General features: G+C 44.1%; 2 protein-coding genes across 2 annotated transcripts; one reads left to right on the top strand and one right to left on the bottom strand.

Annotated features, from left to right (window-relative positions):
* Nucleotides 1-41: 41 nt before the first annotated feature.
* On the bottom strand, nt 42-12,445 carry LOC149285156 (anion exchange protein 3-like). Its single transcript, XM_089495709.1, has 18 exons — nt 12,253-12,445; nt 11,843-11,976; nt 11,220-11,400; nt 10,556-10,691; nt 9,675-9,801; nt 9,460-9,553; nt 8,956-9,140; nt 7,514-7,745; nt 6,653-6,889; nt 6,125-6,273; nt 5,400-5,594; nt 4,959-5,135; nt 4,704-4,793; nt 3,826-3,992; nt 2,817-3,067; nt 2,350-2,519; nt 1,654-1,827; nt 42-119 (listed from the first exon to the last, which is right to left on the bottom strand). The coding sequence occupies exons 1-18, from the start codon at nt 12,443-12,445 to the stop codon at nt 42-44; spliced, it is 2,970 nt and encodes a 989-aa protein (XP_089351835.1).
* Nucleotides 12,446-16,030: 3,585 nt separating this feature from the next.
* On the top strand, nt 16,031-26,748 carry LOC149285155 (serine/threonine-protein kinase 11-interacting protein-like). The gene is made up of 24 exons (XM_089495708.1): nt 16,031-16,091; nt 16,170-16,369; nt 16,628-16,702; nt 16,979-17,074; nt 17,973-18,080; nt 18,295-18,366; nt 18,504-18,633; nt 18,775-18,878; nt 19,162-19,248; nt 19,328-19,369; nt 19,516-19,641; nt 19,722-19,791; nt 20,260-20,649; nt 20,941-21,137; nt 21,424-21,534; nt 22,377-22,572; nt 23,120-23,494; nt 23,709-23,815; nt 24,090-24,187; nt 24,262-24,440; nt 24,528-24,612; nt 24,965-25,044; nt 25,377-25,672; nt 26,608-26,748. The coding sequence occupies exons 1-24, from the start codon at nt 16,031-16,033 to the stop codon at nt 26,746-26,748; spliced, it is 3,426 nt and encodes a 1,141-aa protein (XP_089351834.1).
* Nucleotides 26,749-27,983: the final 1,235 nt, after the last annotated feature.

The following is a 27,983-nucleotide window of genomic DNA, read 5'->3' as shown; positions in this document are numbered from 1 at the left end:
AGACGTGAAGGGAGGAGGTAGAAACCCGAAGGTACGGAGCCTCAGACCGGCATGTGTAGCTCATTGTACTCATCCTGCCCGTCTTCGTCAAAGTTCGGCTCGACGTCTTCGGAATCCAGCTGATTAAGAGAAGCATGAGAAGTCAGAGAACACGGTTACTGGAATGCGGAGTTTAAATAGTAACCACAAAGACAATGTAAGAAAACCAAAAGGAGGGCCGGGTCTTTGTGGACAAGAAGACAAGCGGGGAACCTAAGCCTCTTTGTATCTGTTCTTCTAGAACAGGGGCGTGCAACATGCGGCCAGGGCAACCGATCTTACGCGGGCCGCACCTCAAGTCCTGCTACTTACCTGTGAGAGGGTCTTCTGTACTGCATAGAGGAAGCGGAACCTAGCAGAGTTCACGTGACATCACATGACTCTGCCCCAGTCCTGCTTCCTCTGTGCAGTACCAGAGAACGCAGAGGGAGGCCGCGCCCTCTGCTGAAGTCTGTGAGCGGCATCGAGGAGCTGCAGCGCAGGTAAGGGGGTGGGGAGGGTGTTTGAATGAGTATGCGTGATTTAGGGAATGAATCTGTGAATGAATGAGTATATGAATGAGTGTGTGTGTGATAGCATGGATGTGTAAGTGCTGGAACCTAGGCATGATGGGACTGTGATTGCTGTTAGCAATCACACTCCTATCATGCCAAGTCAGCCAGTACATGCTGAAACCTAGCTAGCTGTCCTCCTTGTGTATTGATGCTGCCGGCAGTATGGGGTCTGCACATCACTTACAGCCACCCTGTACCAGCATGTACTGGCTGACTTGGCATGATAGTAGTGTGATTGCTAACAGCAAACACAGTCCCATCATGCCGAGGTTCCAGCATTTACTGGTTGGATGTGTAAGTGCTGGAACCTAGGCATGATGGTACTTTGATTGCTGTTAGCAATCACACTCTTATCATGCCAAGTCAGCCAGTACATGCTGAAACCTAGCTAGCTGCCCCCTTGTGTATTGATGCTGCCAGCAGTATGGGGTCTGCACATCACTTACAGCCACCCTGTACCAGCATGTACTGGCTGACTTGGCATGATAGGAGTGTGATTGCTAACAGCTATCACAGCAAGCACAGTCCCATCATGCCTAGGTACCAGCATTTACTGGTTGCCTGGGTATGATAGGAGTGTGATTGCTGTTAGCAATCACACTCCTATCATGCCAAGTCATATTGCTATTTTTTTTGTCCAATTGTGGTGTGTTTTCTACTTTTATTAAAAATGTGAGTTTTTATTATTATTTATAAAGGTGGGGGGTCATTTTTGGTTTTGGCTAAGTGAACTGTGAATGTTTTGGTCCAGAATTTTCATTTCGGTGCATCCCTAGAATAAATAGAAGTATTTCATTTTTAATTATCCTGAATTTGCAGTCACAAACCTTTCTATGCCCTGAAATCAGTGAGAGGGAAAGTAAAGGTTTTGTGTCATTTACTTTTTTTTTATCTGCATATCTTATTAAAGGCCATATTTTCTCACAGTGAAAAATGAGTGCGGCCCTCGCACGTATACAATTCTGATGAAGTGGCCCACTGCAGAAAAAACTTCGACACCCCTGTTCTAGAACGTCAGCTCTGTCGGTGAAGGCGTGCGTTCCGGAGAGTATACACTTACGGCTTTCAGCTCTCTCTCGTGGAAGAATCTGGGGAGTATGAAGAGTCTGAGTGGAACCGTGAGAATGAGGAGGAACGGAAAGGCCAGGGATACCGGAGAGGACTTCACGACCCAGAGAATAACGATACAGGACAGCTGAACACAGGTGAAGAGGTGCATTCTCCACGTGCACACCTGCGGACAAGAATACATGTCACGTAGTGTTACAGGTACCACGTACGGCGCTGTATGTACTTAGACGTTCAGAACACATTCAGAACTTTGCAATCATGTATCTCAGAGGGGAAGTTGCTGGAAGAGTTTTCACTCACGTCACTAATTATCATGAAGGTCCAACCGCAATGAGCTTCTGCTGTAGCAAGAGATTGGCTGGTCCTTCATAATGTATTATTAAGTCACCCATGAGATTATGCATTTTACAGGGCCAGCTCTCCTGCTAACTCTCCCTTTAGTGAATAAACCCTGTAGCGTTTGAGACGTAACCCAGAACTAGCCCAGCTCGTATGATAATCATCATCATCTTCATCATCAGTTCTTGGGTACCTAACCCCCATCTAACAGTTAACTTGCCTCCTCTGCATTAACCTTTACCACCTCTTCTGGAAGACTATTGTTTATCCACCACTCTCTTGAGTTCCACCATGACTTGTCCCCTTGCATTTCTAACTCTCAGTATGGACCACGATTCACGCTTACCTTGACAACGTAGGGGTGGTCAGGATGATGTTTGGGGTGCATGAGAATAAGAAGAAGTCTTTCAAAAAGCTGGATGCCGGTAAGCGACGTGACCCCCATGTACAGGAATATCCCAAAGAGCACGGCCAGCGGGATCTGCCGCAACATCTCGCCCATCGCTATCGAGAGACCTGCAGCCAAGAACACAGGACACGACTCGACACAACTTTGACCGCAGCCCGACCCAGCGAGACAGAACATAATAGCTTATTACAATGTATCATTTCTTCCACTAAACCTCTTGTTCTAGCTGATCGGGGTATAATTGGGAGGCCATAGACCGGAGGAAAAGTGAAGGTTCCTTAAAAAAAGGTGTTAAATATGTGTTTCTTGTCTTTATGCAATCTGAGATTAAGCCAAAGAATGCTCCCTCCTCTATTAGGACTAAAGGGCTCAGACGGTACAATCAGTGCTGTGGTTACTCTTACCCACTAAAGCCGAAATCAGTACTCCAGTTACTCTCTGCTCCTTGACCTCTGCGATGCGCGGCCTTTCTCCCGGTGCCGTTTTGCTCATCAGAGTCAAAGCGTTGACGTGGGTCACAGAGCGCACGGTTGTTGCCGTCAGCCAAGGTAACCCAAAGAGGGCGCACAGTCCGCCCAGTGACCCAATAAGCAGCAGGTCCAAGTGGAACCCGCTACCTTTCTGCAATTGCCTCTCCTTCCGGCTGACAATCAAACTGATGGTGGGGGAGAGAGAGACAGCAAAAAGAGGACTCAGCAATGAGATTTATTTAAATATGTTTCAATAAAACATTCTTCTATTCATCTTGAGCTGCTGAGAAGATGGTGGATAATCGGAACAGACTCCCAGCAGAAGAGGTTTATACAGTGACTGACTTTAAACATGAACGGGACAGGCATATGGATCCTAAATCTAAGGCGTCTTTACGGTAGGCAGGTGAGGTGAATGGTTCTTATCGGTCTTCAAATGTAATCTTTCGATGTGTAAGACTGAGAATGGCTCAGTCTTAATCACCCAGCCAGACACTCTGACTAATGAAAGTCTATAGAGGAACGGTCATTAGCATTGCCATAAAGCATCAGCTCAATGTGGTGTTTGAGCCGGCAAATGGGGCAAATGAGATAATGCTAAACTACATTAATGTATCTAGGATACATCACTCCATACAATGACTGTCCCAACTAATACTGATCAGACGAACACAGCACCAGCCAGCGCAGGGGCCTACAGGCACACACATCAACACCAACACAAGATGTTAGAAAGCCCTTACACGTATAAATATACATAACATTTATTTGGGGTCATTGCGTGAGCCCCAGAAATACAGAAACTGGGAAAGGAGGAGGTGGGATGAGGAGGACGTGGAGGGATGTTGAGTTTATTGAGCGAAGACAGGGCTGGTTCTGGAGTTGACAGAGGACAATGGGTTCACTGGGTCCAGCAATGGCGTTTCCTTTATTCCTCACTTACGTGGTGATCTGTGTTTCCATAAAGATGAGAATAAATACCAAAAGTGCTGGGATTGCTGAAGCAAACATCATCCAGAGAGGAAAAGGACGTGAGGACCCCAGCGGGTGTATAAACCATCCACGCTTTCCTGGAGAGGTCACCGACAGCCCCGACGGCACATTCAGTTTCTACCAGAGAGGAAACGCGCAATAATAAAGCAATCTTTGGGATATAGAACTTTGCCAGTACGTTATGAACCTTCAGGGATAATGGGCTGAGTGAAGAAAATAGGAATTGTAGTCCAACAGCAACAGCAGGTTAGCAATAAGTTGGGTTGGACAACCGGCCAACCTCCAGGTGAATGCTTAACAATCATAATTCAAGGGTTCTTACAGCCAAAGAATAAAACATGCAGGAAGATTCTAGGCATTGCCTTCTGGAGATAAGCCTGAGTGTGAACCAGATCTTCTTGGTCTTTCTCAAGCAGCGAGGACCACTAATGTCTTCAAGAAAAGACAGGAACCAAAAGCCACCAAGAGGAGCCACATCTTCTAAGGATGCAGTTCCACTGCAGAACTTCAATATCTAAAGGCGAGTCCAGACACTGACCTCCTTGCACCTTATTAAGCTGTTTTCTCTATAATGTTTAAACAGCTTATATTTAATTAAAATAAAATAATAATATGGGAGAGTTAACACAACCTCATTGAAATAAATTCAAAGAAAATAATTATTTAGGCCATATCTATAGCCTATAACGTCATGTTATCGGCTGCTTCTGTCCCTCCAGAGCTCGCTGTTTATAATGCTTTTGGGCCCAAAACAAGCTATAGGTATACACACTGGGTATCATTTATTTACATGTGCTTTTTATGCGTACATTAGATACACAAGTATACCTGAGTGTACGTGTCAGTTATCGTATAATCAAGTAAGACCATTACTAGGATAGATATGGGAATCCCGAAATCTCCGATAACTCGCCGTGCCTGCGAAGAGATAGACAATAAACCAATGAATGCAGCGGATAGTAGCCATACTAACAAAAAATACGGAGGGTATCAGTAAAAGCGGGGCTGGCAGAAATCATCGAAAACCTAAAAAAATAGCGATAATCGATGTTGAGCCCCAGAGGTACATCTATAGCCCCCCACCTTTCCTCCAAGGAAACGGCTGTTCTTGAATTTACGTAGGAAGAAGGCGATGAGGAAAGTTCCTGACATAAGGATGAGAGAGAGCAGGGCTGTATTTGGCTGCATTCTTGGACCCACGGCAGGAGTACGGCTTCCCCCGGGTGGGTAGGTTCTGAGCAACGGGTGGTCGGTGAAGACCTGCGAGCCAACACAAAAAAGAAGCCATTATGGGGATGGACATTATATATGCTTACTGATTCAATGGCAAGCTGACGGCTTTTTATAAGTGGGGTGAGGTTTTCTACGGACTCTTTATATTTAGGAAAGGTCAACAAAGACACGGAAGATGAGGACCCTCAACTCTCAGTGCCTAACGGGCCTGAGTGTCATGGCAGACAGATTCTGTCTGGATTTCAATGGCGGACTCTCCCTGTGGTCAGGACAGAGATGTCTCATTCCCACCTTGTACAGCTTGTAAAATGTCTCATTGATGAAGATGAGGGAGATAAGGAAGGCAAAGATCTCCTGCGTGAATGGAGAGATATATCGAACAAGGAAGCTGCCCTCAGCCGCTACCATCACCAGAATGAACAGAATCAGCCAGAAACCAATCCAGACGCGGCCGGTCAGGTACTCGATGTCCTGTGTCTGACAGAACTGCGGAAACAGGAGATCGCAACAGCGTTTTCTCTATAGTGTTTAAACAGCTTCTACTAAATTAAAATAAAATAATAATATGGGAGAGTTAACACAACCTCATTGAAATAAATTCAAAGAAAATAATTATTTAGGCCATATCTATAGCCTATAACGTCATGGTTACCCGGGTAACACCATAAGAACTGAACATATCTCTGTGTTACCTAAATGGATTTTTTTTTAGGACCAAATATTTAGGTTCTAAGGCAGGGGTTCTCAAACTGCGGCCCTCCAGCTGCTGCAGGACTACATCTCCCATACTCCTCAGCCAGCCCCTTAGCTGAAGGAGCATTATGGGAGATGTAGTCCTGCAGCAGCTGGAGGGCCGCAGTTTGAGAACCCCTGTTCTAAGGCATCTCTTATCTACCTAGATACTTTTAGTATAGACCTTCCTATCACTGTCACAGCTCTATTTTCCCCCAACGTTCTACTATATCAGGGGAATCAATACTGTATCTAATATCTGTATCTAATTCCTGTGATCTTACCTTAAAAAAAGCCTCTTCGAAGACAAGCAAAGGCCCAGAAAACCCGATAATGAGCAGAGGTTGAGCGGCAAGGAGTGAGAAGATGACCCCCAAAATCGAGGTGCAGACTATAAGCTCTGACACTCCCATCAGCCCCTGCGTCTTCTCGCCTTGGGACAGGATACACAGTAACACAGATTACACCAACGTCCAACGTGCTCCTCGAAAGGACACCATGCGGCCAGAGCTTTAGGATTTCTCTAATTAACATGTAATCGCAACCATTAAGGCAAAGGGCTAGGTATCCTCACAAAAAGTGGTCCTCAAAACCCTGAGATGGGTGGCTTTATTGTAGAGTAATTGCACCATGTTTCTACATATTTAAAATAGCATAATTTCAATTTAAAGCCAAAATAATGAAATTAAAGCTCCTTTTCTCATTGATTTTATTAACCCCTTAAAAAAATTGCCAAATGCTAAGAAAGTACTATGGGAATTCTAATTCAAAGAGTTGCTCGTCTGTAATAACTGATTTCCTTAGATATTTACCTAAAAGACCCCCAAAGGTAATGGCCGGTGATAGAGCCGCAAAATAGATAAACAGAGCTGCCGCTAGACACTGGCTATTCAGACCGTCCTTAATGTCGCTCCAATATTGGACATAACGTCTGCGGATGTCACGGACCAAGCCACCAAACAGGAATCCAGAACGCTCCAGCGGATCCAGTTCATTGTCCCCATCGTTATCACCATCCTCGTTATCGTCTTGCTTCACCTGACCTAGATCTGCTTGGAAGATGAACGAGAAGAGAATCACCGGCTGATTTATTCATAGTGCATAGTATTCATTATTCATGTGTGTCTATAATGACACCAGATCTTTATGAGTCTTCCATAAGTTGAGGGACCACAGAAGTCTTCAATAGAACACGGACACCAAAAATCCCAGATGTAGATCGTGTTCCTTCCTGACCCCATCAGCAAGCGCAGAGGTCCACATCTGGACTCACCTTTACACTTGAGGTGAGCCTACGGGAAGAGAGGTACGAGAAAAACTCAACTGAGAACAGACAGCATACCTAATAGCCTGTCCCACTCAGGTGAGTTTTAGCTCACTTGTGCCATTACAGAATTAAAATCCCAATTGACGTATCAGCCGGATGCTGCCCACACAGGTGGTTCAGAACCGGCATGCAAATTCTCTCTAAATGAGGGGAAAAAATAGGTAGGTAGATGTCCTATTTTGCCCAGGACTGCCTTTACAGGGCAAATTGGCACCTTCAGGAGCCCACAGCCTGTTGTAATAAATGGACCAGGCTCTTTGTTTGTCTGCCCCAGATTTCTATATGACTTGTAGTGAGCTATCCTGATGATGTTTACCTAAGGTTATCCTAAACATTAAAACCAGACCTGCAGAGACTTGTCCTGTAATTTTTGGGGCTACGTTCTCCCTGGCCGAACGCCGCTGTTCCCTCTCCTTCCTCTTTCTCAGTAAGTCCTTCTGAAAGGTGACGATGGAACGTAGCAAGTCCTTGCCCTGGACTTCACACGGTGGAAGGACCATACTGCAGTCTAGAAACTCATTGATGGCGTTGAGGAGGTCATGGCGTTCTGCTGCCATATATGCTGCTTCATGAAAGACCTAGGAAGGACAAGATCGGATTACTGTCATATTTTGTCCTTAAACTTACTATTTCCATTGTTACAATGTTACTGCTCGAGAAGATTATATATACTGGGGAAGTTATACCCAACTGGAGAGTCTTCACTCCATTGAAGAAAGACTCTTTAGATAGTTCCTTAAACATTTAAGTGCTTAACCTGGTAGACGTTTTATGCACCATGATGTTCATCTTCAAAACGCTTCATTTAGATAAATTACGGCGAACAGGTTCATTTGCATAAAAATCTAAAGTGTACTTCTTTGGCCAATTGAAATGCTCAGAGAAGAAATATCAAGTGTATTAATACTTATAGAATTACAATACTTTAGAACCATGAACTTTTCGCACCGTATCATATCGTTATCATACCTTATCATTAACTATCATTTTCTCATAATTACTATTCGCGTTAACCTTTCAGAACATGTAAAATAACAATAATTAAACCAATTAAATGAAGTAAAAATATATCCCAGCTGTCCTCTGGGGAGTAATAACAGCGCAGTGTCACTGATCCCTTTTATTAGTCCTGAAATCCTTCCTTCTTCCGTGTGTCAAGAAACGTCTTAGGATGAGATACTTCCATTCAGGATGGTTTGTTTTTTTTTCATTACCTTCTGTAATCGGGAGGCAGTTAATTATAATAAATTAACCTCATTAAAGCAAATCTAGATGATCTCATTATCTTTTGACAGTTTCTAACTTAAGCATGTTCCACGGTGTTCCCAGTAAGGGAAACCGCAGCTACAAAGTATCGACGTGAAATATTTACGGCTGTCCGTAGAGAAAAGCAAACATTGGCTAGGATTGGTTGTTGAAACCCAATTTATTTTCGCACTTATATTTTGACATCACGTCTGGCCCTGTTTGATTCCATCATTCACTCCAAGCAAACCAGTAAGTGACTGAACTCACAACTCATGGGAGCTTGGAGTTTCTTGCTTCCACTCGTCTGCATCCACTTGCTTGCTAACATATAAAAAGAGAAACATAACAGCGCCCCCTATAGTACCTATAAGATGGGACAAGCTCTGGCCAAAAGGTTCTGAATAGTGAATACCCCAAGAATTGCCCCGCTTGCCTCTCATAACATAACATAATTGATTAAAGCTACTTGCGGATAATACTTTTTTTTTGCCTCTGTAACTCGATTCTTCATTTGGTGAAAAGACCTTCCTTTATTCTTACCTTGTCCGACATGAGAGTAGAAATGGAGCGTCCAATTTCATGGTAGTCCATATTAGATTGAGTTGGGCCAAGCAACAAAAAGAGGAAACGGACCGGGATCGGCACCTCTAGGACTGATTCTAGTAGGACAGCCTCATTCAGGCGGACAAAAGCCATAGCGGGATGGGCCAGGAATTCTACGCAACCTGTCAACGACAAAGAATGGGAAACAGAAAAGTGAGCAGTTTTGAGAGGCAGTAGACGGTGCAGGAATAAATAAATATATTTTATCGAATATGAAATAAAGATAATTTGCATTGATAACTATTTCTGGATAGAAAGGGTATGACCAGCTATCTTCACGCGATCTGAAAATATGGCGTTGACCTAATGAGAACAAATACTCTTTTTCCCAAATCAGGCGCATTGTACGCCCGAGCCTATTTGTGACAATTTTCCTGTTTCAAAAATGCTATATGGATAAAATGGAAACATAGAAGACTGAAAGAACAATTATGTACCAACCAACAAGAACAACCGTGGCCTCTGCATTATCTGGAATCTTCTCCATCAGCTTCCAGTGTTTAACTCGATGCCCTTCCGGACAGCTTGTTGCTTTCTGAAGTTGTTGGTAAAAGAAACAAGAAATAACTTTCTATATAACGATGCCATTTGCTACTCTGTTTCTAGGTAGCATTCCTTGTCCAGAAGTCCTCCAGCCATCTACTCTTGCTCCTCACCTGTTTATTGTCAGGGTCCTGAGGAACTTGGGGGTCTTTTGGTGGACTGCCAGGTATAGCATGGTTCCCAGCACTAGCGGTGGGATTGTTTCGAGGGTGATGTGAATCTCTTCCGTCATTGGGGTGACTAATGAGAAAAATCTAGAGGTTACTGCGGAGAACACTAGATTCGACATAATGATTACATTGGAGAGAACATGGATAGAATGTTATGGTGGGTGAGAAACAGCTGGGGGGCAGAAAGTAAAGAAGGACAGGTGTGCGGCCGAGATACCCACACAATATCAGACACCTGTGCTTCATTTGTATCAGACCTGCTGGCTTCCCGTATCAGCAAACCTGGCCCTTACATGGGACCCAGCCGGCACTTTGGCAGGGGCAGGAATTTGCCACCCCAAGGCATATTCTTTTGAGGGGGTTGTGTGAGGTCACGTCGGTTGTGACTGCGTGCTGGTCATGGGTATGTGTTTTGGTATGTTAATTTGTGTGTATGGGTATGTTAGTGTGTGTCTGGGTATGTTAGTGTGTGAGTCTGGGTATGTTAGTGTGTGTGTCTGGGTATGTTAGAGTGTGTGTGTCTGGATGTGTTAGTGTGTGTTTGGGTATGTTAGTGTATGTTAGAGTGTGCCTTGATATTACTGTGTGTAAGTGTGTGTGTGTGTTCAGTTGTGTAAGTGTCAGTGTGTGATAATGTATCTGGTTGTGTCGGTGTCAGTGTGTGTGAGTGTTAACATGTCTGGATGTGTTAGTGTGAGTGCGTGTCTGATTGTGTCAGATATATTTGAAACGATACGTTTTCCGCTACCTTTGCACTTGATGCACAGACGTATCTGGTACTGCCTTAGGAGATAAGATCTTGGCTAATTGCCTCTCGCAGTTACCTGTGCTTCAACAAAAGGGACCTCAGCACATTGGCTCGATCAATTGCCCTGATCTGCTCAGAAACTACCATGGTCTCCACCACCATCTGCGCAATCCCTGGCAGAGTTGTTTGATCCAGATCCAGCAGGACAGCTCCTGGGAAGGAATGACAGAAACGGTCAGGATGGACCCACATTCCCCAGTAGATACTTTAGCTTGGTGGTGGGCAATTCCGGTCCCGAGTGACACCAAGAGGTTAGGATTTTAAAATGGTCCCCCTTAATCCCAGGTGTGTTCTACAAACGGATCATTTTTCATGGTTTTGCTGCCTCATTTAGTGAACCGACACAAATAATATATATTTTTTTTAATATTAAGCTATGTTAGACATTTTTAATAAATAAAATTAACAAAATGGGATATTTGAAAAAACCCACTTTATTCACAGTTTTACAGGTATGTAAATTCTACCCAGCTAGCATAAATGAGAAAAATACCAAAACCAAAGAAATATCGCACGTGGGACATGACAATATGGGACCGCTTTTAACCCATGACGTACCTGGCATGTCATTGGTCACAAAGGGGTTTAAATATCTGAAATGTCAACGAATAACAATACACATATCTGTTGTCACCAAAGCAGCCTTAATGGAATTTCTGGTGCCTTCTCTTGCAACATACCATGTGCGATGGTTTTTCTGAGCTCGAGAAGGCTACGGAAAGACAGAGAAGCGATATGAGGCTTTCCCCATCGAGATGTGTCCTGCTCCACATCCTCCTCAAATTTTATCCAGCGTGCCGTCTCTTTCCACTGCATCTCCTGCACTCCATCACAGACCAGCTCATTTAACTCCACAAACACCTGGAAAAACAAATTCAGAGGAATTTTTACAATGCAAAAATCCTAACAGAAAAAGTTTTTCATCATCTTTTTTATTTCCCATTTTTTCGGGGGTTTCCTAACGCTAGCCATTAGTCATGTGACACAAATAATAACAATAATAATAATAATAATAATAATAAGTATCTTTATAGAGTAACCAGCATTGTGTGATTAACATGGAGAGATGAAAATGTTGGTCTTTCTGTGCAAACCCTTCCCAGGAATAATTCTTTAATCATGTAAGATTGGAGTCATGATGTCACATCTTCGGTTGTGATATGACATCACACTTTGCAATACCCCAGTCCTTTAAGGATACACTACGCCTGCTTCCTTGAACAAGGGGGATTAAACATGAGTGGGGCAAACCTACTCGTCAATATATACATCGTATACATCTAAAGCCCTCTTACTGTCTTACTTCGTGGGGTCCTTGATCAAAACGCTTCTTGCTCCAGTGCAGCTTTGGGGGGATGGCGGAGGCTTCCTTCCGGCTGCTCCTGTTCTTTGCCCCATGTTGTGTGCGTAGGGCCTGTGGCTCTTCCAGGGTCAGACCTGCCCAGAGAGACACCGGATTAATCGCCTTATTTACTATACCTACTAGATAGCAACATAAGCTGGTCTCTCTTTACATAAATACTCAGTAAACAACCTGTCTGGACGCCTAAAAAAGCCACGTTGTTATAGAATGTCAACAATTAAACATTTTATTCATGTCCCTTTCTATTGGCCAACAAACCCGTATCTAAACCTGTTATTTCTTTTCTACTCTACCCTGATGAGAGTTACCGTTTGCAATAAAGTATTTCAGGAAGAACTCCCAGTACTCACCGCTGTTGTTCTCCTCGGGATGCGTCAGATGGTCTTTTATGGATTCCCAAAGATCATAATCATCAAAATTCAGGACAAATTCTTCAAAGTCCTCGTACCCTACTGAGTCTCTCATGTTACGGCTGGAGCTCTCTTTTCTGACAATTAGGTCTCCCTTGGCTTCGTTTTCATCGCCTTCTTGTATCGTCCTCATCTTGATGGCCCTTCGTTAGTTGAGTCCTCGTGTTTCGAGTGACCTGAATGGCTTTAGCTTGTTCTAGAGATTGCGATGTCTGTAGCCCCTCGTATACGAAGACTAAATTCCTGGCAGGGGTCAGCTACTAAGCGTTGGGACCAAGTAAACACCGCGTAATAGGTCCCACGCTCCACACATACCACAAGCGGCGTCTTCACTGACGATGGCGCTCACTCTTGGTTTACGGAAAATAAATCCACTTACTCTACATCCTTAACCAACTCTCTTTCTCCTTGTGCCTATTACAACAGATACAATTGTTTCGAGGTCAACAAACAAATTAGAAGGGTCTGCTGGTTGTCCGGTCGTGGCCAACCCTTCCGTTACTTTGTTCTTCCTAAAAACCTCCCTGCGTTCTAATGTTTGAAATACCCGTCGGCTCTTCCGTTAGTCCCTCTATGGTTTCCACCCTCGGTGTCACTCTGTCATATTGAGTTCTCTCTGTGTCCTGGGGCCATCCTAATGGATTTCCATGACGTTTCATTCGTCCCATCGCAGAGTGGTGGCAGTCGGTGGCACAAGATCTATTTTTAGACTGTAAAACATGTGAGATGATTCCCTGGTTCATGTCCCAGATGCAAAATACAAGGGGATCGATGGGACAAGTGCATCACGAGATGATTTATAAGATTGTTACCCTTCTGTACACATATATTGTGTTTATATATACATTACCCTTCAGAAGTTTGGGGTCACTGACATTTCTGTCTGTAACAAAATTGCATAAGGGTTTCTACCTATCAATTTGCCTTTTTAACTTAAACTTGTATCAGCGAACACAACGTGCCATTGGAACACAGGAGTGATGGGAGTGATAAAGGGCCATTGGAACACAGGAGTGATGGGAGTGATAAAGGGCCATTGGAACACAGGAGTGATGGGAGTGATAAAGGGCCATTGGAACGCAGGAGTGATGGGAGTGATAAAGGGCCATTGGAACGCAGGAGTGATGGGAGTGATAAAGGGCCATTGGAACACAGGAGTGATGGGAGTGATAAAGGGCCATTGGAACGCAGGAGTGATGGGAGTGATAAAGGGCCATTGGAACACAGGAGTGATGGGAGTGTTAAAGGGCCATTGGAACACAGGAGTGATGGGAGTGATAAAGTGCCATTGGAACACAGGAGTGATGGGAGTGATAAAGGGCCATTGGAACGCAGGAGTGATGGGAGTGATAAAGGGCCATTGGAACACAGGAGTGATGGGAGTGTTAAAGGGCCATTGGAACACAGGAGTGATGGGAGTGTTAAAGGGCCATTGGAACACAGGAGTGATGGGAGTGATAAAGGGTCTCTGTACATCTATGAAAAGATTCCATTAAAAATCAGCCGTTTCTAAGTCACCCTAAACTTTTTAATTGTAATATACATATATATATATATACAGTATAATGCATAGTTAAAAAAAAACATGGTTTGTTGTTAAATAAATTACAAATTACAACAGATCAATGCCCCCCTCAGTGTGAATATTGATCATTGTGACATTGATTTTCTTCCGAAGCCTCCGGCCGTTCCTGCACTTGGTTCAATGTCAGAGTCCAGCTCGGTGTAGCGAACGGATGATACAGCGAGGAATCCTGACCTTCTGAATACAACATTATTATTACATTGTATACTTTGCGTATGCTTCTGTATATTAATACAATGTATATATATATATAACACTATGATAGATATATATACTTATACACAATATATTTATATATATATATGTATATATATATATACATGTATATATTATCATTATTATTACATTGTATACTTTGCGTATGCTTCTGTATATTAATACAATGTATATATATATACATTTATATATATATATATATTTATTTATATATAAATGTATATATATATTATCATTATTAATACAATGTATATTTCTATCCTGCTTTATACAGTTAGATATTAACACTTAGTAATAACTAACAAACAGTCAAGATACCTGTAAGCATGATACTATTGGCATTTCTTGCTGTTATTGAGTAATTTTAAGGTGTATCAACTAATCCCAAGTACCCCAATTTAGAATTTCCTCCCCAATGCCATTCTTTTCTAGGAGGTTAGAATGTTTGCTGGGTATGAGGGGATCGCAGGGTTCTACAGCCCTAAAAGCCCCAATAATGTGTATAGAAACAGCAGGAAACGGCTTTATAAATTAAACGTGTAAATAAAATCTATTATTCTTGTTCTAAACAACCCACTCGGTTACACAAATACCCAGCAATGGGGCACAAAGTCACATAAAAAGTCTCAATAAAGCCACACCCCTTATTACGCCTCTAACCACGCCCACCACACGATAGCGTAGCCCTTTTGGTGGCTGTTGTGTTTATTTGTATAATCAGCTGGAATCTATGGTAAGGGAGCGATAGGGTTCATTAGGAAGCCGCTCTTTCCGCCCAGCGCGCTCTATGATAAGCAGGAAGAGACGGGACGCTTCTGACTGTGGTCGCGTTTGTGTGAACGGTAACCAGGAAGTAGGGATCGTGTGCAAAGTGTGTGACAGGAATTGGAGCGTAGACTGGCCCGGGCGCAGGAGAAGGGACTGGGTCCGGAGAAGGAGGCAGCCGGCAAGCTGTAGGCAACCTGCGAGGGGTCACTGTTTATGTGCCTCACTGCAAGGTAAGCTGTGTGGGGGAGAGCTGGAGGGAGAGCTGGAGGGAGAGCTGGAGGGAGAGCTGGAGGGAGATCCGGAGGGAGATCCGGGGCTCCCAGCTTGGAGGGTCACTGTCCCTGTTTATTGTGCATGTGATGGAAATTAGACTGGTTAACCCCTTAGGTGTCAGGTAATGTAGTGCAATTGTTACACTTAGGGCCATGAAAAGAAAGTGATAGTAAATGCTAAAAGAAAACCTTTTTTTTTTTTCTTTTAGAAAATGCTTTTTATGTGAAAGCCTGTAATTTCCCTTTACAGTCCCTCCGTGCAGTTGAGGGGTCTTGGTGTATAATAGGGGGGCTTATGCATCATATGTCCTTAAATATATATATTTGGGAATAATGATAATCACATGTTATTTTTTGCCTAACCTTTCTATAGAGAGAGGGTAGGAGGGACACTTAATCCCAATTCTCCCTTTATTAACACTAATTATATATGTTCACGTATCCATTCAATTTTTAATATTTCCGTGCATGCCCATTAACCGTTATTGTGTATTAGAGCGTCAGAGGGATTGACGATGTGTTATCCTGCGTTAATTAAATAAGTACAAGTCAGGTGACCGGCCCCTAGGGACGCTTCCCGTAATGTCGCAATCTCTTTAGCACGCGCTCTGGGCCATCGTTGTTTTTCTGCGCATTTAAATGACCGACAACATAGAGGTATTCAGGTATGAAAAAATATTCGTCTTCTGACAGGGAATCATGTGACCCAAATCTCGTAGGGTGCATTACAGTATAATATAATTATAATTAATGTATTCTCCAAACTCCCCAGTATTCCATGGTTTTTAGCTGGGTATTTAGTTTTTTTAGTAGCGTGTTTTAGAGTAATTGCAAGTTTCTGATTAAATCGCTTTTCATATTTTTTTGTTCTAGGTCAATGCCAACTGACGCTCCGGAAACGCAGGTTCAGGCGTTAGCCCAACTGTTGCGGGATCATGGTGAGTCCTGAGCGGTGTTTGAGACATCAAAGTCTAAGGCGTTTTTAAGTAGTGGGGTTGACCCTTGTTGCGTTGCAGGGGATTCTGTGCTGGACGGATCCCGCGTCCTGTCCCTTCTCACGCCGTGCCTGCAGGTTGCCACCCGCCTATTCGAACAGCTTTTCCCGCGAGGGCCGGGATCTGGGTTCCAGGCGCTGCCGGCTCACCCTGCCGATAACCTCCCGGTTCTACGGACACAGTTCCTGCTAGACATGTTTCAGAAAGCGCCTTCGCTCAAGGTAACCCTTGTTACACGCCGAAGTGTCTCGCTTCCGCACCCATTGCTCACTAAAAATTCTATTCAGTGCCGCTCTTGTAACAAAATGTGTATTTTATGTATTTTTTAGAATAATTACAGGGGATTTGGTCGCTTTTATAGCACATTTTTCTCCAGAAGTAATGGGTTCCTTCCAAGACGTTCTTAGCGCACACATATTGTCTTTGATTACTAATGAACCATACAATTCATACCTAATCTGATTCTTTCTGCTCTCTAGCTCATTCACCCCTCTGATTCCCCTCGCCAGCTGGATGTGAATATTTTCCCCTTTAAGTCGCTGCGAAGTCTGGAGGTGAGAATAAATCGCTTGCGCGTGTAAGAAAGGTATAGCAGCAGGCGGTAAACGGGGGTGGCTGTAAGGGGCAGAGGACCCTCAAGGAAATTTTTGGGGGTGGAGGGGTGATGAGGCCGTGACGTTTAATCAGGGCCCATCATTCAAACTACTTGTTTCTTTACCAATTACTGCTTTGCCGGGTCTGCCTATTGTACAGCCGTGTGTGTATACCGTTTAACCGGTTCCATTTCAGTGTATTATATCTGCGTAATGATCTCTAACCGCCTCTTTCAGTTGCGTTCGCTGCCTCCGCATTGCCTTCGTGGCTTGCGTTCAGTTTATTCTCAGCTGGAGGTGCTGACCTGCTCCAAGTGCGTCACCAGCTTGGAGGTGAGTGCAGATACGTTGTAGCCAAGCTGAGCGCGTCGGGAGCTTTGTGACCAGACCCCATGCAATAATATGTTCTGATTATCACGCGCCGGTACGGTCTGTGTCCCGATGCAATTTACGGATTGCTTTATTCTAGAGGACAGTACATTTCCAGTTAAATCACCCCCCCACACACACACACAGATCTTTAATAGCCACTTGATCTTCCCAGACTTCCATTATTTACCAAAAAGCCATAAGATAAGATTTAATAGCCTTTTTTTATCTCTGAGATAAGAGAAGATCTTTGTACACAAATAGTGTGTATATAAAAGGACAGCATATGACTTGGTAGCTGTAAGAAACAATGATGGGATATATGCATTAACAAGCTCTGTTCCGTAGCCTGTGTGGTAAACCACGTCATGCTTCTCTTACTTTAGTATATGGTCCGAGTAACGGCATCTCATGAGAGATTTGTTGCTGTAACGGATTCGCTGTTATCACACCCGCAGCGTCTGTCACGCGGTATCCTTCCCTATTAGACAGATAATGTATTTATAAATCATTATTTTGCCTACAAGTGGCGCAAGGGGATCATCGCTTTACTGGTCAATTTTATTCATCCTCATCACATAAGTATATCATTACACACACAAAATAACCGTGTAACGCTCTGAGGCTGCGGGCCTCATTGGATAATTAAGTCTTTACATAGAATTTTCACAGCAGATAAGAACCGTGCGTCCCGTCTAATCTGCTGTATAAAGACTTAATCAGTCTGTGGTCGCATCATAGATTACTAGATATAGCTCATGCGTGTTTAAATTTACCGCTTCCACTGGGAGACTATTCCACTTATCTACCCCCCTCTCAATCCGGTATATATGTGTAACTGCATGCTTCTGATCTGCCGCAGGAATTGATCTCTCTCTGCGGGGGAGATCTGAGTTCGGCTTTACCCTGGCTGGAGCTGCACACGCTGAATTTTGGCTACAATACAATCAGTACTTTGGATAACTCCCTGGTAAGCCCGTGGCCATGCATAGATCTGCGAATCGCAGGTTCGGAACGTTTGCGCGCGTGCAAACTCACTAATCATTTGTGTTTTATAGTACTCTGTAGCAGCTTTTATTGCATCAGTCGACGTTGCATGTTTTTAGTGATTCTGCTGCTTTTGGGTGTCTTTTTAAAGCGTTGTTTGCCATGCATTGTTAGATGTTTTCTGCTTACTGTTTCAGGAATTATTAAACAGTTTGAAAATCCTGGATCTAAGTCACAACCAAATTAAAGAATGCGGGTCCTATTTAAAGGTGAGATCCCCCCCCCCCCTCTCTGCACACTCTAGAATTGTTTGGATAGCGATAGCATTTTGGGATAAGATAAACTGAAGTGCGTTGACTTTTTTAATGAGGGCCCAGCCTCCCAACGTCTCGTGTTTTTCTTCTAGGTGCTCTCAGAGCTTCAGTATCTGAATTTAGGATATAACCTATTGACGACGGCCCCGGGACTCGGCACGGAAGCCTACGCCAAACTGCAGACTCTGATCCTTAGACACAATCAGCTGTCCAACACCAGCGGTCAGTGTGTATGTATTTGTGTGCGGGGAGCGTGTACTATTTTGTGAATAGGTTAGTGCACGGACTGGCTTTAAATCATAAGGTTGGGAGTCGGAACGTCTGTCGTGTCTCGCTGACTCTTTGTGTCTCTTTACCCACCAGGATTGGAACTGCTATCCAACCTGCAGCACTTAGATTTGTCCTTTAACCTCCTCCATGACCATGCGCAGCTCAAAGGCTTGGCCAGACTACACAATCTCAGAAAGGTAATGGACCCTCCATTATTGGGTATTCGGTATTCGGTATCGTTGTCGTTGTAGTTATAAGGTCCATTGATGATTTTGCTCTCCTGGCTGTGCCACTTCTGATCACACATACCTTGAAGAAACCTATAGCAAGGTGTTTTTTTTTAGTCGAGTCTGGGTAAGGGTCGTTGTTGAGGGTGGGGTGTGAGTGAATATCCCCTGCCCCCTTCGCTTGCTCTCGGTGACTCAGATGGTATTAGGCTGGGTGTAGGTTCGTTCACTGACCTCTGCTCTTTTCTCGCAGCTTTACCTGAAAGGGAACCCCATTTATTTTCATAAAGACTATAAAGTGTTAACAGCCCAGCATTTATCACCCAAAAGCTCTGACAAGGTGAGTAAACCCATATATTCTATGTTCTCTCCACGTCCGGATACCTGATGTTCCTGACATGTCTTTGGGTCTTCTGCAGATGTTTTTGGATGGGGTGTTGCTGGCCAGGCTAGAGCTAATGGTAAGATGACCGAGGGCATACGTTGTGTTATACTGTATGTTTTTTTTGTGAGTATATAGATGTTTGTGATCATTCAGTATACAAATACGTGTTTTTTACGTGTTGCAGTTACTTTCTTTCTGATTATAACTGTATTCCACCTGCAGAATATACAGGTAATGGGTGAAACGGTCAGGCAGCCTCCCACAGGCTCTGCGAACGAGAGCTCATGCACCGGCGATTTAACAGACAGCTGCTCGGCTTTGGCCCGACTCCCGCGGAAGAAATCCAAGGTGAGACCGTATTTACGCAGCGGCGCTTAGGAGATCGGCCAAACGGTCTGCGTGACTCCCGTATTTCCAATTGCTTCCAGGTTAAAGTCCGTAGGGCGAGTATCTCTGAGCCGAGTGACAGCGAGTGTGAGCAGCGAGGACAGCCGATCGGTGAGTTCAGTTCTGTTCTTTTTCCCAGTATGTGTGTTGCAGGCCCTTTTGTCTATTAGGTGTCTACAGAGCAGCCACTGGGAGGCGCTGCTGCACTTTGGTAGTATATATAAGTTTGGTCACTATTTGCACAAAGTATTTATTAAGAGGGTAGTAATTATTATGCAGGGTCTATGGAGAGCATAGAACATAACATTCTGTATTTCCAATATGTCTACCCCATACCTGTGGGGTTAATTATGTTTCTGCTCTTCATTGCTCGTTTATTTTTTAAGACATTACCTTAATCAAACGAGTAAGTAGTTTGCTACCATTTCATTTTTAGTTATTATTTTTAGTTTGTGCTTTGTGAAAGTTCTTCATTGTCAGAGACATGCTCCTTTTACATAATGATCTATAATGTATCAAGTCAATTCTGATATATATTCCAAGCCTTGAACCTCTTGGTCGTTCTGTCTCCTTTTGTAGAGCCGGTATTGCAGCACCAGAAGGATATCGAGCGTACCGACAGCTTTCGGGAGCAGTTCGGGGTGGACTGGCTGCAGTACAGAGCTCACTTGGAGAGCGAACTCGGTCAGGATCACCCCGACGGTCACGGTCCTCCTCCTGCCAGATGTTCTCCATCTCCTGTCCAGAGCCCTTCTGTTTCTCCTGTACCAAACAGCGAGATCAAGCGGAAAAGCCCATCCCCTGCTCCGGAGTTACCCAACCCTACCCCGGCCTGGTCTCCTGACAAAAATAATAGCCCCGATGTGGCTGTAGACAAGCTGATAGAGAAGATTGAAGATGTTCTGGAGGATAACTTGTGGGGGCAAGAGGACAATAGCCAACAAGAAGATGAAGATGATGTCATAAAAGGTGGACCATGAAACATGAAGTTTTTTTGCAATTTTATCAATATTGCAATATTATTTGTGTCTTGTGAAAAAGTGCCTTCATATTCAATTTCTACCTGTTTTATATATTTGCTTTGGGTTGGACCCTATTTGTTTTTGATTGTCTTGTTGTCCAAGGGAGTATAATGCAATATTTTATAGCTTGCTGTGATGTTATACACTTTATTTCATATAAATAGTTTGTACGCAGCACACATTCGGTTTCGTGTCATTTAATTATTTTTTATTTGTATTATTTTGGACTCCTCCGTAGATGCCCTGTGTCCCCCCGTAACGGTGTGCCCGGTCCTGTATGGACAGCCGCGTAACCCGGATTGGCCTTGGGTATTTTTGCGCGTTACGCGCCAGTTCCTGTTGGAGATAGACCTGGAACGCGGGAGGATTTTGGCCAAAAGGGAACTGCGCAGCCTACGGGACATTCAGATGTCTGTGACGCCCTGGGAATGGAATGTGAGCTCACAGGACAAGAGTCTGATTTTTATATAACATTTATATGAAAGGGCACCATTGTCTTATTGAGTTCTAGAATCCCCTAATCCCTGTATCTCTGTTCTTCTCTAAGCATTTACAGAGAGCATGTATCAGAATTTCATAATCAGCAGGGCTTTACGAAACCTGGAAAGAAATATTTAGTGAAGTCATCAAGGTGCTATTTTGGGGAAAAACAACTATTCGTCTTGCTTTACCAAAATAGCATGTTTTGGCGATCCTAATTTTTTTTTTTTTTATGTTCCAGGGCGAGGAGCAAGAACTTCCGGTCCTAACACTGATCTTTGATTCGGTTTGCGAGGAGAAACAGAGGTTGCAATTTGTGGTCCTAGATAACACCCCGCAGATCTCCGTAACGGTAAGACTGCTATTGCGGTGGAAGTTTTCCTGCAATTCACTCCTCTTTTGGGGGAAAAGGACCTCATTTTGGCCCAGTAAATTCTGATATAAAGTAGTAACTAGAAGGCCAGTGAAAAAGGAAACGCCAGACAAATATCACATCAAAATATAAAGTAACTGGAATAATAGACATTGTCTACCAAATGTCCTCCTTGCAAATTACAATTTTTAAATCCCCGAATTTGACCTTTTTTTGCCCGCAGCGTCGCCTGGGGATTTGGTTCAAAGTCACGTTGGCGCGACAGAGATTCTGTTGCGGTAATCTTTCAACTGTAAATCCCGTTCGGCCCCCTCTGCAAACCTGCGTTCCAGGGGGTTAAGGGGTTGTTGGGTTCCATGCTGACGCAGGTTCTGCTCGCCGCTGAAGACGAGGGTGAAGGTCGCAGTTACAGGAGACGTATGCTTTAGACAGACCTGTTCTCATAGTGAATGTGTTTAAGCATGTGCTTGACAGTCGCTGTCTAACAAATTGACGTTTGCGGCCCGCGGCAAGTTTTATGATTAATGAAAAAATTCTAGAGCTACTATAAAGATGTAAAAAAAGTGAAATTTTATGGATTGATTATATACTATATATACAGTCTATCGCTTTGTGCTAAATACTGTATATTATATCTTTTTTTATATTTTTTAATTTGAATGTAGATTCATACACCCGTACATGATGACTTGGAAGCCTCCTTGTTGGAGACCGTTGATGTGGTAGTTGTAGCAAAGGAGGCGGTGGTAGATCATCTTCATATGCAGAATATCCTTTTCGGTTGATGACGTTTAACCTCTGCCTTCTCGCTGTTTGCTTAGACGCTGCTTGAAGTGTTGGGTCCCATCCTGGAGGACAACCGCAGAGAGAAATCCGTGTCCGGCGAACAGCGCACGAGTTTTCAGTGTCTCAAATGCAAAGCTGAATTCAATCCAGAAGAGGAAGATGAGGACATCTACAGGACAACCTCCGAACCAAAGGACCACACAGCGAACGGCCCCCTCGGTGATCCCACAGGTGACTCCATCCACGGTATTTCACTGGAATAAACCTGGTTCTTAATGTAAGGGACACTGTTACTGAATTTTACATTTTAAATCGTTGATGTTCTTTTGGTGACGCCACAAACCTATAGTCAAAAAAAACAAAACAAAAAAAAACAGTAGAAAGTACAATGAAAACATTTTCTTAAAGTCTCAGCTCACGAGCATTCCGCTTGTTGAATGAAGAGTTCAACAAGCCTGGTGTGATGTTAACCAGAGTCATAGTTACACACCAGGTAGGCAGAAAACTGATTTTCTGTTCTCTAAATGAATGCTTAATGAATCCTTTGTAGATGGGGCAGAGGGTAGCGGGGAGAGCACCAAATGGGACCTGAAGTGGAGGATGAAGCATTGTTCGTCTCCTTGTCTCTTTCAGCTCCCTATTAAAGTGATGTTCTAGACTTTTCCTGACTTTCTACTTTTCCTGATACATTTTGTTATGGAGCTGTTGAAATGTTTCTAGCCTTGTACGGTGCAGCAGTATCCATTATAGCTCTTTTTATTTTTATGTCGCATTGCAGGAGATGCTTGTTGCCCATCGTGTGGAAGTTGTCACGTTGTCCTGGCGCCTTTAAATCAGAACAGAGGCTGCAGTACGCCTGTGATTTCCGTGCCCAGCGAACAGACGCAAGGAAGGTCCGAGACGGACAACCAGACGTCCTTTTACACGGGAGAAGGGGATGCCGAGAGCCTGGGAACGGGCAGCAGCTCCATCGGCACTCGAGACGACACGGAGAGCAGTATCTTCTACAGCTGCAACGCGGAACAGCAGGGACTGCAGCCCCCGGCAGACACCAGCTACAACAGTCTGTCCGGCAGCTACCGATACGGCACTCCTACCCCGGCGTTAAGTCACAGCAGCCTTTTACCAGAGGACTCGTGTAAGATCAGTCCAGGTGTGTACAGAGTGAGGGTGCAATGATAGGTGCTGAAAAAGGTAAACCTTTATTACGGAAAAAGACCTTCAATTTGATAAAAATAGAGGGAAGTGTCTAAGCAAACTAAAAAAAAAAACTTTACCCCATAGCACTAAAAAAGAAACGAGAATGAACTGAGCTTGGTTATTGTATACATTTTAGTAATTTGAAATTGGTCTTTCCTCGTGTCCAGGGTCTCGGCAAAGTTTAGACTTTCGTCTGGTAGATCATCGGCTCAAGCTGTATCTAGATATGGAGGTCCTCGGAGGGGAGATGGAAGAGTTTCGATGTTGCATTAGGGTAAACCCGAGTATTTTGTTATAAGTATATTTAATTGAGCAGACATGATAGAGATTTGTTTTTCAGTTGGAGCATCGATAGTCTCTATGCCCATATATTACTCAGTAAGTAACGCAAAAAGGTAACTCGGAAGGGTTACAAAGAATTACTTGATTACTTGTAGTTTTATTTTAGTAAACTCTGTAATAACCCAAAATGACACAATATTGTGTTTCTTGCAAATTCTCTGACGTCTTTTCTGTTTCTTTAAGTGGTTTTTCTGATTTTCTCCCAGGTTCCGGTCGTTCGATTTGGACGTTCCGAAGAATTCCGGGCTCTGGTAGTCGTGTCAAACCAGAAAATCTATTTCTTGGAAGTGACCGGGGATGTTAGGTACAGGCTGGACAGACTTGTGATTTATAGCGTGTGGGACGTGGGGTTTCCTGTGACTAGATTTTCTCCCGCAGAGGACCTCCGTGCGACTGGCTTCAGCCTGGAGACGCGCAGAACCTGACGTCGCTCACGCGCCTGCACGTCGGGCTCAACCAGCAGACTCTGCACCTCGGGTTTGACGGCCCTGAAGCTGCCTACACCCTCCTGACCAGGAACCGCTTCTACAGCGCGACCTTCAGCAAGGACATCCTGGGTACGTTGATGGCTTTCCCTGGCTGAGAGGCATAAGTTCTTCTTGGCGTTCTACAGGTTTGTGAGATAACGGAGTTTGTCGTTGTAGACACCCTCTCCGAGTTACCTCCACGGTACCGCAATAGTCTGGTACACAGTCTAGAGGAGCCCATCGCAGCCGAGCATCGCCTTTGGTGAGGGAACGTTACTTTACAATTTTCTGAAATAATAATATATGTTTTGGGTGCATTTCTAACTTTTGTCCCCAACGTTCTCTCCTTCTTCTGCTCTCACATATATAACTCCTTTTAGCAAAAGAGTGCATGCCTTCCATGCTACATAAAAAACACTACTGGGGTGGAAAGTGTAGTTTTACATTTAGTATGTGTATAATACCTAAGACTTTACAGTAATCATCAAATCCAATGAAGCGGCGGCCAAGACTATGGCTATTTATTATTATTCTATGTAATATTTAATGCCCCGCAAGCTTCGACTGCCTGTTCCACTTCTACCCTCTCTAAATCCCTTCTGCACGTACGCCAGGCCTCTTCTGCAAGATAACCTTAAGGCGGAGAATAAAAGCCCCCCGGAGTTTCTGTACCTGCTGGTGTACTTTGTGAAAGGTAAGGTTTGTTTTGTCTGGCGCTGTATTCTTATAGACTTATATCTGCCTCCCTCCTCAAAGCCCCTACAGCAGATCAAAACACGGTTTAAGGAGGGGTTGCGCATGACTTTACGGAATACGTATTGTTCTTCTGCAGAACCTTGGGATTCCGTTGACATGTTGGGCCTTGCTCTCTGCTATCGTTCAATCACCTCTTGTTTGTTTGTAAAGTACTTTTCCTCCACCCAACCTTTAGAGGGAACCTTGCAAGTACGGGCCGTGTGCTTCTTGTTGATTTTCTGGTTATCTTGACCCGATAAGATGTTCTGTCTCTTCTGCTCTCTCCGTCAGAGGATGTTGTTTCCCAGAAATCCACCGAATCTCACATGGCTGAGCATAACGGCGAATCCTTTGAGGCTGTAGCGACCGGTGCCTCTCCGGCGTCCCTGCTGTTCACGCAAACTCACATGTACCTTCTGGAGGAGAGCCACCAGTGGCTTCACGCTCTCCCCGCCGAGCCGAGCGACGGCCTCTCGGGACACCGGGACGCGGTGCTAGTGACGGAGAAACAGCCGATCAGCAGCATCAGCTCCGTGCACTTGTTTAAGTCGGCCTCTTGTCACCTCCACATCCGGCTGTATAATGAGGTACAATACTAAGGAGCCAAAAAAAAGACAAGCGAGACACGTTTGGCTCTGTGACAGTCCTGCTAACGCCGCTCTTTTAAAAACAAGGACATGTCTAAGTGACCCCAAACTTTTGAACTGTAGTGTATATTTATTACCAACCCACCTTCCGCATGTACCATGGGGGAAGCCATCTCATCTTGCTGTTCTTAAGAACTACATCATTATTCCTCCCCATTAAGTTATTACTCATGCGGCTGCTGATCGGTTATGTAGGAATTTGCGAGAGGGATGAGAATGGAATTCCGGACGGGAAATTGAGGAGATAACGCTGGTCCTGCCGCGGGCCGACAGGGGTCTCGGCTTCCGTCAGGTTACCTTTTAGAATTGGGTATTTCCAAAATAATTGCAATTTTGCTAAACTGACAAAAACAAAGCACAGGTGACGGGTGCTATTAATGAATGAATTTAGTTACCGTACCTAAAAGTAGTGATTTTTAACCTGAAATGTTGAAATCTAGAAACAGTTGTCGGTAGAAAGGGCAGAGCGGTATAATAAATTCTGAGTAATATTTGGGGAGGATTGGTTACTGGCACAGCTTGCTGACTGATGAATAGTTCAGGAAAGTGAATGATCTCACTGAAGACAAGGAAATAAAGGTTCCATCTTTAACTCTTTAGGCCTTGCTATCCCCTACTAATTATGGAAAAGGTAAGTAATTAGTGATTATAAGCAGTGAAGGGGCTGACTTACCGGATAGCGCGTGCCAGCAGGACCATCGCTGCCGGCTGCCGGGAAGGAAGCAGGAAAGCACTTTATAATCCGCTGATACCGTTCCTTTAACGTTCAGTCCCAGCAGTTGTCTTAACCCTTAGATTGCCAGTGCATTGTACGATTGTGCCTATTCCAACAGACGCTTGGTGGGTAATAACCCGCACTTTCTTCTTCTCCGCAGACCCAGCAGAGCGAGAGCGCGTGGCTTCTATGGACCGAAGACGCGTCGCTGCCCCGGGAGGTCGTGGAGTGGCTCCGTGCCCCGTGGGAAGCAGAATACCACATACAGTTTAACCCGGTCATCCATGACCCGCCGGAGTGATGCGGTCCTCGGCCTGAAGGAGAAAAATTAACTGAGAACCGGCACGCTGGAGCATTAACGGTCCGCTCCGAGTCTGCTTCTCGCGCAAAGTCCTTTTCGACGCGGGTATTCTTTACTTATTGGAGTTAGAAAATAAGACTTCGACCTCGTTTTCTTGCTCAGCTAGAACCAGGAACAACTTCTACGTGCATGCGCCGCTCTGCGTGCGGGAAGAGGCATCGCTGTCCAAACGAAATAACGTCCAATATGCCTTAAAATAATAATTCTGAGGACTAGAATGTCCCTTTAATGTTCTTACCAGCTGTGACCGCTCGGTCTGTGGTTCTTGCGTGTCTGCCTGCGTGTGTGTATGTATGTATGTATGTATGCGTGTATGTGTGTGTGTGTATATATATATATATATATATATATATATATTTCACATTATCTGCCAGTATTAAGATAAATGGCTCGCAGCGACTCTCTTCTCTGCTGCAGCGTTGCACCTGATCGAGACGTAATGAGAAGTCCGAGGATCGGAGGCTTTGCGCATTAATGTTTTCTATTTCCTGTTTTAATTTAAGTAAATAAAGTTTCCGGCTTGTTTTAAAGTATTCTCTGTAGGGAACATCAGTTTTGCTTTAAGGGAACTATATGGGCCGTTGGAATCTCAGCATATCATCATTTACCATCCGCCGCGACAACAAAGTCTTCAACGAGCCGACTTGGCCGTTTAATTTTCGCGGGCTACGGTGTTGCTACAATGCTTTTCTGCATGCTTTCGCGTTTTCATTTGAATTTTACTTTACGACATTCAGTGGGTTACAGAGACACGGAGCCGGCCCGTCCACGGGACCCGGGCAGCGTTTTCACGGGACATATTCTATTACTTATTTAACGCTTCGTTGCCCATACCTGCCTTTTAATAAACTTTTTCCAAATGTCCCGCTCCGTTTTAATTGCTCTCCCAATATTATATAAACGAAAACGATATTCTTTATTGCTTTTTCTGATACGTTGTTTGGAAGTGGCAACATCTGTTACAGATCATTAGCGCGCACTCACGCCAATGGCCTCCTTTAATTACTAATTGGCTCTGCAGTTTTAGTAAATATTTGCTTTAAATGCAATTAAGGATCCCCCCCCCTTAAAATACCCGGCCAAGCAGACGTGACGTTGGTCCTTTATTTTTAGCGGCCGTGCACTTATTTTCTGTTAAACTCTCTTAACGCTCTGTTTGTCCGTCCTGCCTCTCC

The sequence above is a fragment of the Sceloporus occidentalis genome, unplaced genomic scaffold (assembly GCF_023333645.1).
Source record: "Sceloporus occidentalis isolate IW3139 unplaced genomic scaffold, rSceOcc1.0.p SCAF_83, whole genome shotgun sequence".
Taxonomy (NCBI): domain Eukaryota; kingdom Metazoa; phylum Chordata; class Lepidosauria; order Squamata; family Phrynosomatidae; genus Sceloporus; species Sceloporus occidentalis.
This window is presented reverse-complemented; position numbering and strand designations above follow the sequence as displayed.

Excerpts from the sequence above, each read along its gene's own strand:
- LOC149285156 (XM_089495709.1), bottom strand. The coding sequence starts at position 12,445 with ATGAGGACGATACAAGAAGGCGATGAAAACGAAGCCAAGGGAGACCTA. Across the intron at positions 2,520-2,816 it reads ACTGATTTCGGCTTTAGTGG|GTCTCTCGATAGCGATGGGC; the intron begins GTAAGAGTAACC and ends TCTTGGCTGCAG. Across the intron at positions 1,828-2,349 it reads ACCACCCCTACGTTGTCAAG|GTGTGCACGTGGAGAATGCA; the intron begins GTAAGCGTGAAT and ends TCTTGTCCGCAG.
- LOC149285155 (XM_089495708.1), top strand. The coding sequence starts at position 16,031 with ATGCCAACTGACGCTCCGGAAACGCAGGTTCAGGCGTTAGCCCAACTG. Across the intron at positions 21,535-22,376 it reads CCCCGCAGATCTCCGTAACG|ACGCTGCTTGAAGTGTTGGG; the intron begins GTAAGACTGCTA and ends CTGTTTGCTTAG. Across the intron at positions 25,045-25,376 it reads GCTGGTGTACTTTGTGAAAG|AGGATGTTGTTTCCCAGAAA; the intron begins GTAAGGTTTGTT and ends TCTCTCCGTCAG.